The following is a 20,122-nucleotide window of genomic DNA, read 5'->3' on the forward strand; positions in this document are numbered from 1 at the left end:
CATAAGTATTCAGACCCTTTGCTCAGTATTGAGTAGAAGCCCCCTTTTGAGCCAGTACAGCCATGAGTCTTCTTGGGAATGATGCAACAAGTTTTTCACATCTGGATTTGGGGATCCTCTGCCATTCTTCCTAGCAGATCCTCTCCAGTTCCGTCAGGTTGGATGGTGAACGTGGGTGGACAGCCATTTTTAGGTCTCTCCAGAGATGCTCAATTGAATTTAAGTCAGGGCTCTGGCTGGGCCAGTCAAGAATGGTCACAGAGTTGTTCTGAAGCCACTCCTTTGTTATTTTAGCTGTGTGCTTAGGGTCATTGTGTTGTTGGAAGGTGAACCTTCGGCCAAGTCTGCGGTCCAGAGCACTCTGGAAGAGGTTTTTATCCAGGATCTCTCTGTACTTGGCCGCATTCATGTTTCCTTCAATTGCAACCAGTCGTCCTGTCCCTGCAGCTGAAAAACACCCCCATAGCATGATGCTGCCACCACCATGTTTCACTGTTGGGATTGTATTGGGCAGGTGATGAGCAGAGCTTGGTTTTCTCCATACATACCGCTTAGAATTATCACCAAAAAGTTCTATCTTCGTCTCATCAGACCAGAGAATCTTATTTCTCATAGTCTGGGAGTCCTTCATGTGTTTTTGAGCAAACTCTATGCAGGCTTTCATATGTCTTGCACTGAGGAGAGGCTTCCGTCGAGCCACTCTGCCATAAAGGCCCAACTGGTAGAGGGCTGCAGTGACTTTCTGGACCTTTCTCCCATCTCCCTACTGCATCTCTGGAGCTCAGCCACAGTGAACTTGGGGTTCTTCTTTACCTCTTTCACCAAGGCTCTTCTCCCACGATTGCTCAGTTTGGCTGGACGGCCAAGTCTAGGAAGACTTCTGGTGGTCCCAAACTTCTTCCATTTAAGGATTATGGAGGCCACTGTGCTCTTAGGAACCTTGAGTAATGCAGAAATTCTTTTGTAACCTTGGCCAGATCTGCGCCTTGCCACAATTCTGTCTCTGAGCTCCTTGGGCAGTTCCTTTGAGCTCATGATTCTCATTTGGTCTGACATGCACTGTGAGCTGTGAGGTCTTATATAGACAGGTGTGTGCCTTTCCAAATCAAGTCCCATCAGTTTAATTAAATACAGCTGGACTCCCATGAAGGAGTAGAACCATCTCAAAGAGGATCACAAGGAAATGGACAGCATGTGACTTAAATATGAGTGTCTGAGCAAAGGGTCTGAATACTTATGACCATTTTAGATTTTAGTTTTTCTTTTTTAATAAATTTGCAAAAATTTCTACATTTGTTTTTTTTCAGTCAAGATGGGGTGCAGAGTGTACTTTAATGAGAAAAAAAAATGAACTTTTTAGAATTTACCAAAAGACTGCAATGAAACAAAGAGTGAAAAATTTAAAGGGGTCTGAATACTTTCCGTACCCACTGTATGTCACTTTATGTAGTAATAACTCTGGAACACTTCAACATATCACATTGATTTTGAGACTGTTTTTTCGTGACACAATACTTTCTGATAATGGTCAATAAAGGTTGATAGGTTTTGTATTTATAAAAATATCAGAAATTTGACGAACACTTTAGCAATCAGATAGTCACACTGCACAAACACATTAATAAATAACATTTCACTCATGTCTGCTTTACATCACTAGACCTCAAGCAGCTTGGATTGTGGCCTCTCCACTCTTCCTCCAGACTCTGGGACCTTGATTTCCAAATGAAATGCAAAATTTACTATGCATTTACTTAGTGTGTCCATGACTGCCTTCTGGACATGTGTGAAGTCAGCAGTGTTCCCCATGATTGTGGAGCCTACTGAAACAGACTAAGGGACCTTCTTAAACGCTAAGGAAGCCTTTGCAGGTGTTTTTTTTGCTAATTATTTTAATTTACTGAGATAATGACTTTTGTGTTTTCATTGGCTGTAAGCCATAATCATCAACATTAACAGAAATAAACACTTGAAATATATCACTGTTTGTAATGACTCTATATAATATTCACTTTTTGTATTGAAGAACTGAAATAAATTAACTTTTTGATGATATTCTAATTTAATGAGATGCACCTGTAAATGTTTCTAACTTCTGAACAGGCCGCTATAACCGCAGGACCTAGGGCCGTTACTCGGCCATGAACTGCCATGGCAAACATCAGGACAACACGATTAAGATCTCAAGGTGCCAATGGGGTTAAAGAGGGAGCCCCCACACTCTTGTTAACCATCTAGATGCCATAGTCACTATTGACAGCAACATCTAAGGGGTTAAACGGCAATAGTCTGTGCCAACACTGATCGTGGCTGATACAGCAAGTTGTCAGCTATAGTGCACAGCCGACAGCTGCTGGACTGTCACCTGTCGGAGGATGCAAGTCTCTTATATATCAGGTCAGTAAAAAGACGTATTGATGGTCACTGCGGGGTTAAAGGGAACAGGTCACAGAAAAAAAAAGAAAGAAAACAGTGTTTAAGTGGTAATCTGCATGTGAAACCCGTTTTAATCATATATAGCTGTCTAACTGGAAGTGCAGCTGCAGCGAGAAGATAAAGTTATATCCTCCTTGCAGTCGCTGGCTTCCAATCAACGCTTAATATACTATACTAGTATACTTATTAATCACACCCATTGCTCATTAACTGAGCCTGCTCTGCATATACCCTGCAAACCATGATGTCAATCAAGGAGCAGAAGACGTGATTATAGCGCTTTCACTAGGCAGAGAGCGCCCACTGCGGTGCCCCAATGACGGTAGGCGAGCAGCTGCAGGGTGATTGAAACACAGGGTTTACAATTTGTTTTCTTTATGATGTTTACTGTACGAGCTAAATAATTTAAATTTTTGTTTAATCCCTTACTTTGAATTAAAAAAAAATAAATAAAATTATATATATATATATATATATATATATATATATATATATATATATATATATATATATATATAGATATATATAGTACAGACCAAAAGTTTGGACACACCTTCTCATTTAAAGATTTTTCTGTATTTTCATGACTCTGAAAATTGTACATTCACACTGAAGGCATCAAAACTATGAATTAACACATGTGGAATTATATACTTAACAAAAAAGTGTGAAACAACTGAAAATATGTCTTATATTCTAGGTTCTTCAAAGTAGCCACCTTTTGCTTTGATGACTGCTTTGCACACTCTTGGCATTCTCTTGATGAGCTTCAAGAGGTAGTCACCGGAAATGGTCTTCCAACAATCTTGAAGGAGTTCCCAGAGATGCTTAGCACTTGTTGGTCCTTTTGCCTTCACTCTGCGGTCCAGCTCACCCCAAACCATCTCGATTGGGTTCAGGTCTGGTGACTGTGGAGGCCAGGTCATCTGACGTAGCACCCCATCACTCTCCTTCTTGGTTAAATAGCCCTTACACAGCCTGGAGGTGTGTTTGGGGTCATTGTCCTGTTGAAAAATAAATGATGGTCTAACTAAACGCAAACCGAATGAAATAGCATGACGCTGCAAGATGCTGTGGTAGCCATGCTGATTCAGTATGCCTTCAATTTTGAAAAAATCCCCAACAGTGTCACCATCAAAGCACCCCCACACCATCACACCTCCTCCTCCATGCTTCACGGTGGGAACCAGGCATGTAGAGTCCATCCGTTCACCTTTTCTGCGTCGCACAAAGACACGGTGGTTGGAACCAAAGATCTCAAATTTGGACTCATCAGACCAAAGCACAGATTTCCACTGGTCTAATGTCCATTCCTTGTGTTCTTTAGCCCAAACAAATCTCTTCTGCTTGTTGCCTGTCCTTAGCAGTGGTTTCCTAGCAGCTATTTTACCATGAAGGCCTGCTGCACAAAGTCTCCTCTTAACAGTTGTTGAAGAGATGTGTCTGCTGCTAGAACTCTGTGTGGCATTGACCTGGTCTCTAATCTGAGCTGCTGTTAACCTGCGATTTCTGAGGCTGGTGACTCGGATAAACTTATCCTCAGAAGCAGAGGTGACTCTTGGTCTTCCTTTCCTGGGGCGGTCCTCATGTGAGCCAGTTTCTTTGTAGCGCTTGATGGTTTTTGCAACTGCACTTGGGGACACTTTCAAAGTTTTCCCAATTTTTCAGACTGACTGACCTTCATTTCTTAAAGTAATGATGGCCACTCGTTTTTCTTTACTTAGAATTTGTATTATGGCAAGAAAAAAGCAGCTAATAGTCTATTCAGTAGGACTATCAGCTGTGTATCCACCAGACATCTGCACAACACAACTGATGGTCCCAACCCCATTTATAAGGCAAGAAATCCCACTTATTAAACCTGACAGGGCACACCTGTGAAGTGAAAACCATTTCTGGTGACTACCTCTTGAAGCTCATCAAGAGAATGCCAAGAGTGTGCAAAGCAGTCATCAAAGCAAAAGGTGGCTACTTTGAAGAACCTAGAATATAAGACATATTTTCAGTTGTTTCACACTTTTTTGTTAAGTATATAATTCCACATGTGTTAATTCATAGTTTTGATGCCTTCAGTGTGAATGTACAATTTTCAGAGTCATGAAAATACAGAAAAATCTTTAAATGAGGTGTGTCCAAACTTTTGGTCTGTACTAATATAATAGATATATATATCTATCAAAAAAATAAAGGGAACACTCAAATAACACATCCTAGATCTGAATGAATGAAATATTCTCATTGAATACTTTGTTCTGTACAAAGTTGAATGTGCTGACAACAAAATCACACAAAAATCATTGACGATATTTTAATCATCTGAACGGAGTCTGAGCAACAACTGCAGACGTTCCATGAACACTTTAATCGATTTCATCCAACCATCAACCTAACACTCAACTACTCCTGTACTGAAATTAACTTTTTGGACACCATCATCAAGCTCCAGAACAATGACATCCTTGTACAAGAAACCAATCGACTGTCCTACATATCTTAAATGGGACAGTTTGCATAAAAAACTCTATTGTTTACAGCCAAGCCATCAGATACAAATCGGATATGTTCCAACCAGACGGATAGAGACAAACACCTTGATTGCCTCAAAAAGACCTTTTTGAATCAGGGCTACCATCCAAGAACCATTGAGAACCAGATTACAAGAGCCACCAGAATATCAAGGAATCATCTCCTACATTACAAAACCAAACAAGAAAGCAACCGGGTGCCTCTAGTAGTCACCTACAATACAAATCTGGAGGCACTAAGGAGAGCTGCACGGAAACTACAACCTTTACTACAAAAAGATGCCCGATCACAATCCATATTTCCAGACCCCCCCACTTCTGTGTTTCAGGCAGCTTCCAAATCTAAGAAGCATCATTGTCAGAAGCTCCCTGTCATCTCCACCAGCTACAGGTACCTTTCCCTGCAACCAGAAAAATTGTAAAACCTCTCTGTTTATAATGACCACAGACAAGATAAAGATCCCCAATTCACATCAGGACTACAAGATCTCAGGTACATTCAGCTGTATCACATCTAATGTAATGTACTTAATTATATGTACCAAATGTCCAGCTAGGGGTCTTTATGTAGGGGAGACAGGGCAAAAACTTAGGACAAGGATGAATCATCATCGCCACACAATAAAAGAAAAAATAATAGATCTACCTGTAGCCAAGCATTTTTGTTCCCCTGATCACAGCATAAAAGACATGAAATTACTGGTATTAAAAGGTAACTTCAAATCTCAAAGAGAAAGAAGAATCTCAGAATATAAACTGATGGTGACCTTTAACACTTTCAGAGCAGGAATGAATGTGTCGCATGGATTATGTCATTCTACATCAACTAAGGAATGTGCCGCTCAGACTTGTGAGGGCATCACAACACTGGAACTAGTTACAGGACAATAAAACCTTCACACTCCTTATCTATTAACTGCTAAAATATTTATAGCCAGAACTGTTTATCTCTTCCATAATAACTCTGCTTTTCATCACCTGTCTTATCTATTGCATTATTTTTGTGTCTTATTGCGTATAAATATGTGACTCTTCAGATATTGTGGTATACGAGCCTGATGAAGAGACCTGTGTAGTCTCGAAAGCTTGCAATTTGTTACCATCTTTTCAGTTAGCCATTAAAAAGGTATCAACCACTGAGGATTCTCATATTTAAATATTTTTCTATCTACTGGCTAACACAGTACAAGAATATATATTTTCCCTACACAAAAATCATCAATGGAAATCAAATTTATTAACCAATGGAGGCCTGGATTTGGAGTCACCCCCAAAATTAAAGTGGAAAAACACACTACACAGGCTGATCCAACTTTGATGTAAAGTCCTTAAAACAAGTCAAAATGAGGCTCGGTATTGTGTGTGGCCTCCACGTGGCTGTATGACCTCCCTACAACGCCTGGGCATGCTCCTGATGAGGTTGCAGATGGTCTCCTGTGGGATCTCCTCCCAGACCTGGACTAAAGCATCCGCCAACTCCTAGACTGTCGTGCAACGTGACGTTGGTGGATGGAGCGAGACATGATGTCCCAGATGTGCTCAATCGGATTCAGGTCTTGGGAACGGGCGGGCCAGTCCATAGCTTCAATGCCTTCAGCTTGCAGGAACTGCTGACACACTCCAGCCACATGAGGTCTGGCATTGTCCTGCATTAGGAGGAACCCAGGGCCAACCGCACCAGCATATGGTCTCACAAGGGGTCTGAAGATCTCATCTCAGTACTTAATGGCAGTCAGGCTACCTCTGGTGAGCACATGGAGGGCTGTGCGGCCCTCCAAAGAAATGCCACCCCACACTATTACTGACCCACTGCCAAACCGGTCATGCTGAAGGATGTTGCAGGCAACAGATCGCTCTCCACAGCGTCTCCAGACTCGGTCACATGTGTCCAGTGTGAACCTGCTTTCATCTGTGAAGAGCACAGGGCGCCAGTGGCGACTTTGCCAATCCTGGTGTTCTGTGGCAAATGACAACACCTGCACGGTGTTGGGTTGTGAGCACAACCCCCATCTGTGGACGTTGGGCCCTCATTGAGTCGGTTTCTAACTGTTTGTGCAGACACATGCACATTTGTGGCCTGCTTGAGGTCATTTTGCAGGGCTCTGGCAGCGCTCCTCGTTGCACAAAGGCGGAGGTAGCAGTCCTGCTGCTGGGTTGTTGCCCTCCTACGGCCCCCTCCACGTCTCCTGGTGTACTGGCCTGTCTCCTGGTAGCGCCTCCAGCATCTGGACACTACGCGGACAGACACAGCAAACCTTCTTGCCACAGCTCGCATTCATGTGCCATCCTGGATGAGCTGCACTACCTGAGCAACTTCTGTGGGTTTTAGAGTCCGTCTCATGCTACCATGAGTGTGAAAGCACAACCAACATTCAAAAGTGACCAAAACATCAGCCAGAAAGCATCGGTACTGAAATGTGGTCTGTGGTCCCCACCTGCAGAACCCCTCCTTTATTGAGTGTGTCTTGATAATTGCCAATAATTTCTATCTATTGTCTATTCCATTTGCACAACAGCATGTGAAATTGATTGTCAATCAGTGTTGCTTCCTAAGTGGACAGTTTGATTTCACAGAAGTTTGATTTACTTGGAGTTATATTCTGTTGTTTAAGTGTTCCCTTTATTTTTTTGAGCAGTGTATGTATGTATGTTTGTTTGTTTGTTTATTATATACAACCCCTGTCAAAAATTATGGAATAACCGGGTATTATATACAACCCCTGTCAAAAATTATGGAGTCACCGGGCTCGGAGGATGTTCATTCAGTTGTTTAAGGTTGTTGAAAAAAAGCAGATCACAGACATGGCACAAAACTAAAGCCATTTCAAATGGCAACTTTAGGGATTTAAGAAACACTAAAAGAAATCAAAATTAAAAATGTGGTGCTCAGTAAGGGTAATTTTTTGCAGACCAAGCAGAGGGAAAAAATTATGGAATCACTCAATTCAGAGGAAAAAATTATAGAATCACCCTGTAAATTTTCATTTCCAAAACTAACACCTGCATTAAATTAGATCTGCTCGTTAGTCTGCATCTAAAAAGGAGTGATCACACCTTGGAGAGCTGTTGCGCCAAGTGGACTGACATGAATCATGGCTCAAACACGAGAGATGTCAATTGAAACAAAGGAGAGAATTATCAAACTCTTAAAAGAAGGTAAATCATCACGCAATGTTGCAAAAGATGTTGGTTGTTCAGTCAGCTGTGTCTAAAATCTGGACCAAATACAAACAACATGATAAGGTTGTTAAAGGCAAACATACTGGTAGACCAAGGAAGACATCAAAGCGTCAAGACCGGAAACTGAAAGCAATATGTCTCCAAAACAGGAAATGCACAACAGAAAAAATGAGGAACGAATGGGAGGAAACTGGAGTCAATGTCTGTGACCGAACTGAAAGAAACCGCCTAAAGGAAATGGGATTTACATACAGAAAAGCTAAACAAAAGCCACCATTAACACCTAAACAGGAAAAAACAAGGTTACAATGGGCTAAGGAAAAGCAATTGTGGACTGTGGATGACTGGATGAAAGTCATAGTTACATAGTTTATAAGGCCGAAAAAAGACAAGCGTCCATCCAGTTCAGCCTATTTCTTGTGCACTGCAGCTATTCCGCAGCGTTGATCCAGGGGAAGTAAAAAAAAAAAAACATGTGGTATAGGCCAATTTACATCATTGAGGAAAAATTCACTTCCCGACACTAATCTGGCAGTCAGATTAAATCCTTGGATTAATTAACTATCACTAAGCATAAGATGTAATTTTATTGTTCTCAAGAAAGGTGTCCAGGCCTCTCTTGAACTCATTAAGTGAGTTGGACATCACCACTTCCTCTCCCAGAGAGTTCCAGAGTCTCACGGCTCTGACCGTAAAGAATCCCCTTCTATGCTGGTGCAGGAACCTCCTTTCCTCCAGACGCATAGTGTGCCCCCTCGTCTTTGTCACCATCCTTGGTATAAACAGGTCATGGGAAAGATCTCTGTACTGCCCCCTGATGTATTTATACATGTTTATGAGGTCTCCCCTAAGCCTTCTCTTTTCCAACGTAAATAGGCCTAATTTTGACAACCTCTCTGGGTATTCTAGTCCCTTCATTCCCTTTATTACCTTAGTCGCCCTCCTTTGTACTCTCTCTATCTCCAATATGTCTTTCCTGAGCACCGGAGCCCGGAACTGTGCACAATATTCTAAGTGCGGCCTTACCAGCGCTTTATACAGAGGAAGAACAATGTTCTCATCATATGCCCCCATTCCTCTTCTGATGCATGCCATGACTATTTGCCTTCGCAGCTGCTGCCTGACACTGGGCACTCCAAATTAATTTGCTATTAACCAAGACGCCCAGGTCCTTCTCCATGTCAGATTTCCCCAACGGTTTCCCATTTAATATGTATGGGTGACTGCTGTTTTTCTTTCCCATGTGCATGACCTTACATTTATCGACATTGAACCCCATTTGCCATTTTTTGGCCCAACTCCCCAATTGATCTGCAAATATTGCTATTTTACTATGCAACCCTTCCACTAGATGATTAATAAATATATTAAATAATATAGGGCCCAAGACAGACCCTTGAGGCACCCCGCTAGTAACCCTGACACCCCCTGAGCTTACTCCATTGATAACCACCCTCTGCTTTCTATCACTCAGCCAGCTATTTACCCACTTGCATACATTATCCCCCAGACCAAGCATTCTCATTTTATATACCAACCTTTTGTGTGGCACGGTATCAAACGCTTTGGAGAAGTCAAGGTATACAACATCCACTGACTCTCCCCGGTCCAGCTGTGAGCTCACCTCCTCGTAGAAGGCGATCAGGTTTTTTTGTCAGGATCGATCCCTCATGAATCCATGTTGATATGGAGTTAGACAGTTATTATCATTAAGATATTCTACAATAGCATCTCTAAGAAATCCTTCAAACAATTTACCCACAACAGACGTTAAGCTGACTGGTCTATAGTTCCCAGGGTCACTTTTAGACCCCTTTTTGAATATTGGTACCACATTTGCTTGGCGCCAGTCTAGTGGGACAGTCCCTGTCCATAAAGAGTGCTTGAATATAAGATACAGCGGTCTGTCTATCACATTACTTAATTCTTTTAGTACCCGGGGGTGTATGCCATCTGGGCCTGGTGACTTGTCTATTTTGATATTATTTAGGCGTTTCTGAACTTCCTCCTGGGTTAGGTGGGTGATATTTAGCGAAGGGTTTACTTTATCACGCTGCATTTCCTCCGATAAATTGTTTTCTTTTGTGAAAACAGTGGAGAAGAAGCTATTGAGTGGGTTTGCTTTACCCTCATCGCCCTCTATGATTTTACCCAGGTTATTTTTCAATGGGCCAACTCCATCAGTTTTAATCCTTTTACTGTTTATATAGTTAAAGAACAGTTTGGGATTCGTTTTACTTTCCTTGGCAATTAGTCTCTCTGTCTCCTCTTTTGCTATTCTTATTTGTTTCTTACAGATTTTGATTTTTTCCCTATAAGATATTAGCGCTTCCTCGCTGCCTTCTTGTTTAAGTTTACCGAAAGCCCTTTTTTTTGTTTTTCATTGCCCTCTTGACTTCCTTATTTAGCCACATTGGCTTCCTCCTATTCCTAGCCCTTTTATTCCCATAAGGTATGTACCTTCTACAGTGACTATGTAGGACTGTTTTGAAAATTTCCCATTTTCTATCCGTGCTCCTATTACTGAAGATACTATCCCAGTCTATAAGGTGAAGGGCATCTCTTAGCTGATCAAACTTTGCCCTCCTGAAGTTCAGTGTTTTTGTGACTCCCTTGCTGGGCTCCCTACTGAAGCACATGTGGAATTGTATAATGTTGTGGTCACTATTTCCCAGGTGCCCCCCGACCTGCACCTCAGTTATTCTGTCTGGCCTGTTAGTTAATATTAAGTCTAAAAGGGCCGTCCCTCTAGCTGGTTCCTGCACAAGTTGTGACAAATAATTGTGTTTGATAATTGACAGAAACCTGTTTCCTTTCTGAGATCTACAGCTTTCGGTTTCCCAGTCTATATCGGGGTAGTTGAAGTCCCCCATAATAATCACCTCGTTATTTTTTGCTACTTCGTCTATTTGTCTCATTAATAGACTTTCTGTGGCTTCTGCTATATTTGGTGGTTTATAACAGACTCCTGTGATAATTTTATTATTGTTTTTTGCCCCATGTATCTCCACCCATAAGGACTCGACCTCCTCATGTCCCTCCCATACATCCTCCCGTATTGTAGGCTTTAGACACGTCTTTACATATAGACTGACCCCACCCCCTTTCCGATTTCTTCTTTCCCTTCTAAACAGACTGTAACCCTGTAAGTTAACTGCCCAGTCATAGCTTTCATCTAACCATGTCTCGGTTATTCCCACTATGTCATAGTTACCTGTGGATATTTCTGCTTCCAGTTCATCCATCTTGTTTGTCAGGCTCCTGGCATTTGCTAGCACGCAGTTTACACGATTTTGTTTTGTTCCAATCTTCTCCCTGTGGATTGTATTAGAAATGTTATTACCTCCCTTCCAAGTATCTTGTCTTGGACCTTCTTTGTCGCACTTCATATCTTTCATTAGTATGTTCTCTGGTTTCATGTTCGTGTCCGGCGTTTTTCTTCCCATCCCCTCTTCTTCTAGTTTAACGCCCTCCTGATGAGTGTTGCGAGTCTCCTGGCGAATGTGTGTTTCCCGGGTTTGTTGAGGTGTAGTCCGTCTCTGGCAAGGAGTCAGTCATAGAGGTAATTCACACTGTGGTCCAGGAATCCAAATCCTTGTTGTCTGCACCATCGTCTCAGCCAGTTGTTCACATCAAGGATCCTGTTCCATCTCCTGACGCCATGCCCGTCTACTGGAAGGATAGAAGAAAAAACTACCTGCGCATCCAGTTATTTTACTTTCTTCCCCAGTGCTTCAAAGTCCTTGCAGATTGTCGGTAGGTCCTTCTTTGCCGTGTCATTGGTGCCAACATGTATCAGAAGAAATGGGTGGACATCCTTGGAACTGATAAGCTTCGGTATCCTATCGGTAACATCCTTGATCTTCGCACCTGGGAGGCAGCATACTTCTCTTGCGGTTATGTCCGGCCTGCAGATAGCTGCTTCTGTTCCTCTCAGTAGTGAGTCTCCCACCACCACCACTCTTCTTCCCTTCTTGGCTGTCTTTTTTCTTGTCGCTTCTGGGTGTTTCTGGGTGCTCTTTTCTTTTTTGCTTGCTGGTAGTGCCTCATCCTTAGGTGTGCCATCTTCGTCCTCCACAAGTCCTTGGAATCTGTTTCTCAGTTGTGTGGTTGGTGGTGTCTCCATGGTCTTCTTGCTTCTTTTGGTCACTTGCCTCCACTTGTCTGCCTCTGGAGGTTCTCTGACGCTTCCTTCACATTCCGTGACCAGTAGTGACGCTTCTGTTCTGTCCAGGAAGTCTTCATTTTCCTTGATGAGTTTTAATGTCGCAATTCCTTCTTCCAGTCCCCGCACCTTTTCTTCTAAAAGAGCCAGTAGTCTACACTTCTGACAGGTGAAGTTGGTTTCAGCTTCTGGTCGATCTGTGAACATGTAGCACATGTTGCAGCTCACCATGTAGGTTGTCACATCTGCCATGCTGCTCCTTGTCCCTGCTGACTTGATGTCTGTCTTCTTTCTTGTGATACCCTAGGATAAACAAATTGGCGATGCTGTACCCAACGATCTTCTAGCTGAAGGAGACTCTTCGCTTTTCCCAGAAGGCACCTGGAATATGCAAATTGTCCTCTTCAATCCCTGGTTTTGATGAATCGCGAATCCGCATTGGGCAAGGTGATGATGCTGGAACTTTTGTTTGGTGCCGTTCCAATGAGATTTATAAAGATGACTGCATGAAGAGAACATGCAAATTTCCACAGTCATTGATAATATGGGGCTGCATGTCAAGTAAAGACAAGGGGGAGATGGCTGTCATTACATCTACTATATAATCGGCTTATCCCGTCTGTCTGTCCGTCCAGGAAATCCCGCGTCGCTGATTGGTCCGGCCGCGGCCAACCAGCGACGCGAGATTTCAGAACAAGATGGCGGCCGTTAGCGGCTCATCTGCCGCACGGAGGTCAGCGGCGATGCAGCTGGGAGATGACCGGCACTAGCCGGTCATCTCCCGGCTGCTCGCAGCAGAAGTACCCCGACTGGTGGCCTAGGCGGCGCCGCTCCCCGGTCCTCCCTTCACACTTGCCGTCGGGAGATCAGCGGCCACTCAGGCCACAGTAGGGAGATCAGCAGCGACGCAGCCGGGAGATGACCGGTGCTAGCCGCCGGCCGTGACCAATCAGTGTGTTTGGTGTTAGTGGTCAGCGATGTTGTCACAAGCAGTATTGACAACATGACGTAATTACAAAATTCATTAGGGGCCCCGGGGGTATACATTGGGGGGTTAATTTAAAGTAGTGCACAACCCATTTAAACACTGCTTCGCTGATTAGTCGCGCCCGGTCGGCCGCATACATATTCTAGAATACCTGATGCGTTAGAATCGGGCCACCATCTAGTCTTAAATAAATGCCCAAGTTTACATTGATATTTTGGACAGTTTTCTTATCCCATCAATTGAAAGGATGTTTGGGGATGATGACATCATTTTTCAATACGATAATGAAACCTGCCATAGAGCAAAAACTGTGAAAACATTCCTTGAAAGAAGACACATAAGGTCAATGTTATGGCCTGCAAATAGTCCAGATCTCAATCCCAATTGAAAATCTTTGGTGGAAGTTGAATAAAATGTTCCATGACAAGGCTCCAACCTGCAAAGCTGATCTGGCAACAGCAATCAGAGAAAGTTGGAGCCAGATTAATGAAGAGTACTGTTTTTTACTCATTAAGTCCATGCCTCAGAGACTGCAAGCTGTTATTAAAGCCAGAGGTGGTGCAACAAAATACTAGTGATGTATTGGAGTGTTCTTTTGTGCGTTTGTTTTTCATGATTCCATAATTTTTTCCTCAGAATTGAGTGATCCCATAATTTTTTCCCTCTGCTTGGTCTGAAAAAAATTACCCTTACTGAGTACCACATTTTTAATCCTTAATTTCTTTTAGTGTTTCTTAAAGCCCTAAAGTTGCCATTTGAAATGGCTTTAGTTTTGTGCCATGTCTGTGATCTACTTTTTTTCAACAACATTAAACAACTGAATGAACATCCTCCGAGCCCGGTGATTCCATAATTTTTGCCAGGGGTTGTGTATATATGTATATATATATATATATATATATATATATATATATATATATATATATATATATATATATATATATATATATATATATATATATATATATATATATATATAATTTTACTGTAGCCCCTTTAATGTTAAAGACACTCTGTCAGCACAGAATGACTGTTCAAACTAAGCCCCACCACTCGATGCTTCACGGCGGGGACCAATCAATTATATACACACACCTTCCCACCTGCTTGTTTTTCCTTCTATCTCCACCCGCCTCTTTGATTGACAGCTCTGGCTTCATAGGGCCAGAGAAGGATGGAGATAGATGGCAACCAAGCAGGTGGGAAAATGTATATAAATGATTGGCTCCGCCATGATGCACCGGGCGCCTGCACTCGGTTTGAACAGTCATTCTGTGCTGACAGAGTCTCTTAGTTTCCATGATTTGTTTTTGATGCTGCATATTTTGCTTAAGCAAAAAAAAAAATGCAGCAAAATGGATGGGATCTATAGGAATCTTGTGCCCACTGTGCTTTTTTTTTCTTTTACACTGCATAAATTGATCTGCAACACTGAGATCTATGTGCATATTTTCCCCAAAACGTTGCTTTAGATGCGGAAAAATATGCAGGAGATAAAATACATATGCGTTTTTAGTGTGTTTCCGCTGCAGAAATACACTAAATAGGTAAGTAATGAGCAAATAACTGCATCAATAAAGTTTTATCTAAGTCAAATACCAAGAAGTATCAAAATGAAACCAGCTTTATTAAAACATGTCATATCAACAAGTCAAAAAGGCGACATCAAAAAGGCGATAAAAACACATGTAAAAAATGCACTGAAAATAATGCAAGTTATGTAATTTACCTAATAGGTGCAGAAATCATGCAGTTAACCCGTAACATCAAAAACTCACCAAATACTCATCTTGGAAACATAACCTTCTAGACCTTTCCTTCCAGCAGGAAGACCCTACTACAGATATATGGGAGGCTGGAGAGCTGGTCCTACATTGTGATCTGTACATATGTGTGAGGGTTGAGAGGATGGAGGAATAGGATACTACTGTTCTATGGAAAATAATTCCAGGGACTGGTCCAGAAGGAGATAAGAGAATACAAACAAATGGATTATTGTCCATCCAGCAGCCATCTTCTGGTACCAAGAGTGGGAGACAGGACAGAAAGAGTTCATCTTGTCCTTGAGATATCACTAATGTCAGCTGTATGTTGGTATTGTGTAGGCCTATTTCTATGCATAAGCACTTTTCATGCGTTATCACTACAGAAAAGACCTAAAACTGCCTGTAATCCTCACGACTATGTCAAAGTTTTTTTAAAAAAGAAAAATACCAGCAAGTATCAAAAACAAAGCAACTTTATTTAAAAAATGACACACCAAGAAAAGACAAAAGCCGCAGCATCAAAAATGCGAAAAAAAACACAAGTAACTTAATTTAGCTGATAATAAAGGGAAGTCCAGCTCACTCACCACCAAGTGCACGGATCATATGGTCAGTGTAACGAGAGGAAAACGAAGAAACATCCAGCTCCCACGATCCAATAAAATGCGAGATGGCTTTATTGAGTATTCCACAAAAATAAGAACAAGACACTGATGCAGAAATGTAACGCATTTTGGATCACTTGTGACCCTTCTTCATAGCATGAAACACACAGGAAACAGCATTTAAATAGATATTCACTTACGCATTGTATTTTGTTTCTCATTATTGTATTGTGTGTGCACACCCTCATTGGAATTGTTCATTAAATCCACACCTGAATTTTACAATATGGTCTTGACGTCCAATTAACATGATGGGTGGTATATATTTAAACACCGTTTCCTGTGTATTTTTCATGCTATGAATAATTATCACAAGTGATCCAAAACGTGTAACATTTTTAAACCAGTGACTTGTTCACATTGTTGTGAAATACTTAAAGGGGTTTTCCCATTAACAAAAGTTCATTTTAATCAATACATCTTGAAATAATAATCACTTCCACAATTAGATGTGTTTAAATATAATGTTCCTGTGCTGCGATAATCTTATAAATGTGCCCCTGCTGTGTACTGTGTAATGGCTGTGTCTGACCGTACAGGAACATGGTCTGATCATACCACAGCTCCTGGGAAGGGGAGGAAGAAAAAGAGTAATACAGACAGGACAGCAGGGGATCACAGCTGATTTTTTTGTTTGAAGTAAAACATTGTTTAAAAACAGGCAGGGAAATGTTTTACCTCACAGAAAGAATCAGCTGTGATCCCCTGCTGTCCTGTCTGTATACTCTTTTGCTTCCCCCCTGCCCAGGAGCTGTGGTATGATCAGACCATGTTCCTGCACGATCAGACACAGCCATTACACAATACACAGCAGGGGCACATTTATAAGATTATCTCAGCACAGGAACATTTTATTTAAACACATCCAATTATGGAAGTTATTATTATTCCATGATCTATTGATTACAATTAACTTTTGTTCGTGGGAAAACCCCTTTAATAGAGCCATGTCGCATTTTATTTGATGGCGAGTTGGATGTTTCTTCATTTTAACTTCACTAACAGGTGAAGAAATGCTGCAGAAAATCGGCAACATCATGAACTCATAAAATACCTTAGCTCACTTTAACTTGTGATTGTCTGATCACTTGCACAATACAATGCAGTACCTTAGTATTGCAGTGTATTGTAAATTTACTAGTCACAAATGAAGCCCTGCTGCAGGCCAAGCATCATAGAAGTACTAAGGTAGCAGTGATAGGCCATGGTAATCCATCAACACCCTAAAATCACAACATGGGGAAGAGGGGTGGGGAGTGGGAGCGTGATGAGAAAACACAATCTGATAAAACCACTGAAAGGGAGGCAGCAGCAAAACAATGTTCAAACTAAGCACAGGTTCTCGTTGCACACTCAGCATGGCTCAGCAGTCCAGTGCACTTTTCCTCCTACTTGGTTCGAATCTATCTTCACCCACCTCCCTTTTGATTGACAGATGTGGCTTAATCGGAGCCACAGAAGAGCAGAGATAGATCAAAAACAAGTAGATAAGAAGGTGCACTGAACTGCTCGGCCACACCGTGTCTATGCCACTCTGCTTGGTTTGAACAGTCATTTTGTGGTAACAGATTCCCTTCAGTGTTTGACTGCAGCATATAAGTTTAACCGCAGTCATTTCTGGAGATTCAATGAAAGACGATGGGACCTAACTGTCCTAAATCCAGAGAGAGGCAATTACAGTAAATGTCAACTAAACAGACAACTCCAGCTAACATTGTCAATACAAAATGGGCACCCACTGGACATTTAAGGTTGTTGTACTTGTTCCTGAGAGTTGTGCAAATGAAAATGAGTCCCAGCGATTGGAATTGGAGCAGAGAGAAACTTTCTAGTGAACACTGTTTGCCAACTCTACCTCTGTGCTGAGACTGCAGAAATACTATCCAGCCCAGTGTAAGAACTAGGGAAATTAGAAGCAGTCCTATAAGCCAGGGTTCCCCAACTCCAGTCCTCAAGGCCCACCAACAGGTAATGTCAGGATTTCCTTAGTATTGCATAGGTGATAATGACATCACCTGCACAGGCAATAATTCCATCACCTGTGTAATACTAAGGAAATCCTGAAAATATAATCTGTTGGTGGGCCTTGAGGACTGGAGTTGGGGAACCCAGCTATAAGGTGCATAGCACATAGAAGACTCACTAGATGCAGAGAAAGGGCACAAGCAGCAGTTCTTCTTGTCCAGCTACCATCCTGGACCTCACTCTGCCTGCACAGATGGAGGGTCCATATAAGAATGCTGCACTTCTTCCTTATTTCTAGACATTCTGGCATTTATTTATCGTGTAGGACAGGAATGGACTAAAAAGGGTCCTCTGCCACCTCCTATTGTTATCACACTTCAATAGTGTGAAATTTGGTGGTGGTGGCAGATGACCATGGCAACTAAACACTGGCCACAGCAGTAATGTAGCTTGTAGTGTCTCAGTTACATTTTTGAACCCTCTGCGTTGTGGAGATGTTATTTTCTGAAGTTTAATGTTATAATTCATGATAAATGCAAAATGGGGCAATACCAGAGATTTGTCTCTGGGTCTCTGGGAGAAAGGCATGACTTTTTGCCCAGCATATGGTTAACCAATAATAAGCAGGAGGCATCATGGGGTGAAAAAAGTAACTTGCTCCCAGAAACTCAAGATGCTTTCTTCTACGTACACATAGACCGCCCTGCTTATGATTGGTCAACGTCATGCAGGGGAAGAAGTGCACGCTCTCAGAGACAAATCTCTGGTAACGCCTAGTTGAACAATAACATAAAATTACAACCTAAACTTTAGAAGCCAATATCTCCGCAATGGTGAGGAGAATTTAAAAATTAAAAACTATGTTTTACTCAGCTCTGCTGCCACTACTCCATGATGTTGGTGGTGTAACATGCTCAAACTGATGAAAGGTCCTCTTTAATGACCAGCCATTTTTTTCCTCTCTCTAAATTTTAGTGGCCATAACTTTTCTATTTTGTCACGTGGCTGTATGAAGCTTGTTTCATGCAGGAGAATTTTAATTTTTCAGTGCAGATTAGGGGTAAAGATAAGTTACTGCGTCCTTTTTTACAAATTTTATTTCAAAAGAATATAGAAAAAAATGCAACACTGAAATGTTTTCTTTACTTTTTATGCAGTGCATATTTTACACTAAATAACCTGTTGTGCTAATTATTCAGGTTGTTAACAGAGTGGCCCAGGACTTTATTATTATTATTATTATTATTATTATTAAGTATTATTAGCCTAAAAACTTACAGGCAGGTAGTTGATAACAGAGGTGACTATCTGCCTGTTCTACATGGTGCTGCCTCAGAGTGGTCACCGAGCTTTTCTTCCGTCAATTCAGGTGTTACACGTCAACAGAGCAACTCTTCTTCTTCGGCCACGGCCCCACTATCAGTATTTGGTCAGTATGCGGTCAGTATTTTTTCTCAGGAGTGGGAGCAAAAACCAGGTGAGGAACAATCAGAGAAAAGGTATAATAGAAATAAGTCACCAATTCTGTATTTATCACCCACTCCTGGTTTTGGCTCCCACTACGAGAAAAAATACTGACCGAATACTGACTAAATACTGATAGTGGGGCCGTGGCCTTCAAAGCTGTTCTGTTGATGGGGAGTGATTGCCGACGTCATGCTGATTGACAGCCAGCTCCCTGCTGCCAATCAGCATGAAGTTGGCAGTCACACCCCATCAACAGGGCAGAGCTCAAGAGAAGCTGCTACTATGTCGACATGACGTCAGCAGAACCCGCTGAATCAGTGGCAGGAGCAGTCTGTGACCACTTTGTGCCGGTAGAGATCGGTGCCGGGCAGAACAGGCAGGTAGTAAGCAACTACCTGCTTGTTAGTTCTTGGACTCATAGTAAAACAAAATTAAATAGTCCTGATACCCTCTTTATTGTAGTAGACATACCTGCATAAAACAAATAAAAATCCATGCTTTAATAATCACTTTTTTCATACGAGTATCACTGCAGACTAGTGATCTGCACTACCTGCTGTAAAAAAAAAAAACAGTCAGGAACTATTTAAAGATGTTGGTGAACCACTGAACAAGCTTATGTGTTGAGCAACAAAAGAGACAACATGTGGTATAAATCATAATTTATAATAAATGTGCATGTGATCACTGTTAAAGTTGGTGTGAATCGATTTGCAACACCTGGTCCAGTGATCTGTGGCAATCTTCTATCTCCCAGAATCTGAACCTTTCCTGCTGACTAGCCAGGCTGACTCAACGTAACATGTTTGTCAATTTGCAATGGTGATATCAAGCCAGGCTGGCTAATTAAAGAAAGATCTGTAGATGCAAACAGGTAGGAGGCAGTTCACAGGACTCCCGCGGCCACTAGACTGGGTCGTGCGAAAGGATTTGTGCTATTATTAATTACTACCAAAGATTTTTTT

The 20,122-nt window shown here is 41.8% G+C and overlaps 1 protein-coding gene across 2 annotated transcripts in view; it reads right to left on the reverse strand.

Annotated features, from left to right (window-relative positions):
- GTF2E2 (general transcription factor IIE subunit 2) overlaps positions 1–20,122 on the reverse strand; it is a 62,854-nt gene that overhangs the window by 41,469 nt on the left and 1,263 nt on the right. The window contains exon 2 of one of the 2 annotated variants that reach the window (XM_073655203.1): positions 19,629–19,713. The exons of the other annotated variant lie outside the window; for it this stretch is intronic. Within the exon in view, the coding sequence (XP_073511304.1) occupies positions 19,629–19,653 (25 nt within the window). The 5' untranslated portion in view covers positions 19,654–19,713. The remainder of the gene's footprint in view (positions 1–19,628; positions 19,714–20,122) is intronic. 2 annotated transcript variants of the gene reach the window in all.

This window comes from Phyllobates terribilis, unplaced genomic scaffold (genome assembly GCF_046119375.1).
Source record: "Phyllobates terribilis strain yellow unplaced genomic scaffold, ASM4611937v1 Scaffold_1__5_contigs__length_1240528914, whole genome shotgun sequence".
Classification (NCBI taxonomy): Eukaryota; Metazoa; Chordata; class Amphibia; order Anura; family Dendrobatidae; genus Phyllobates; species Phyllobates terribilis.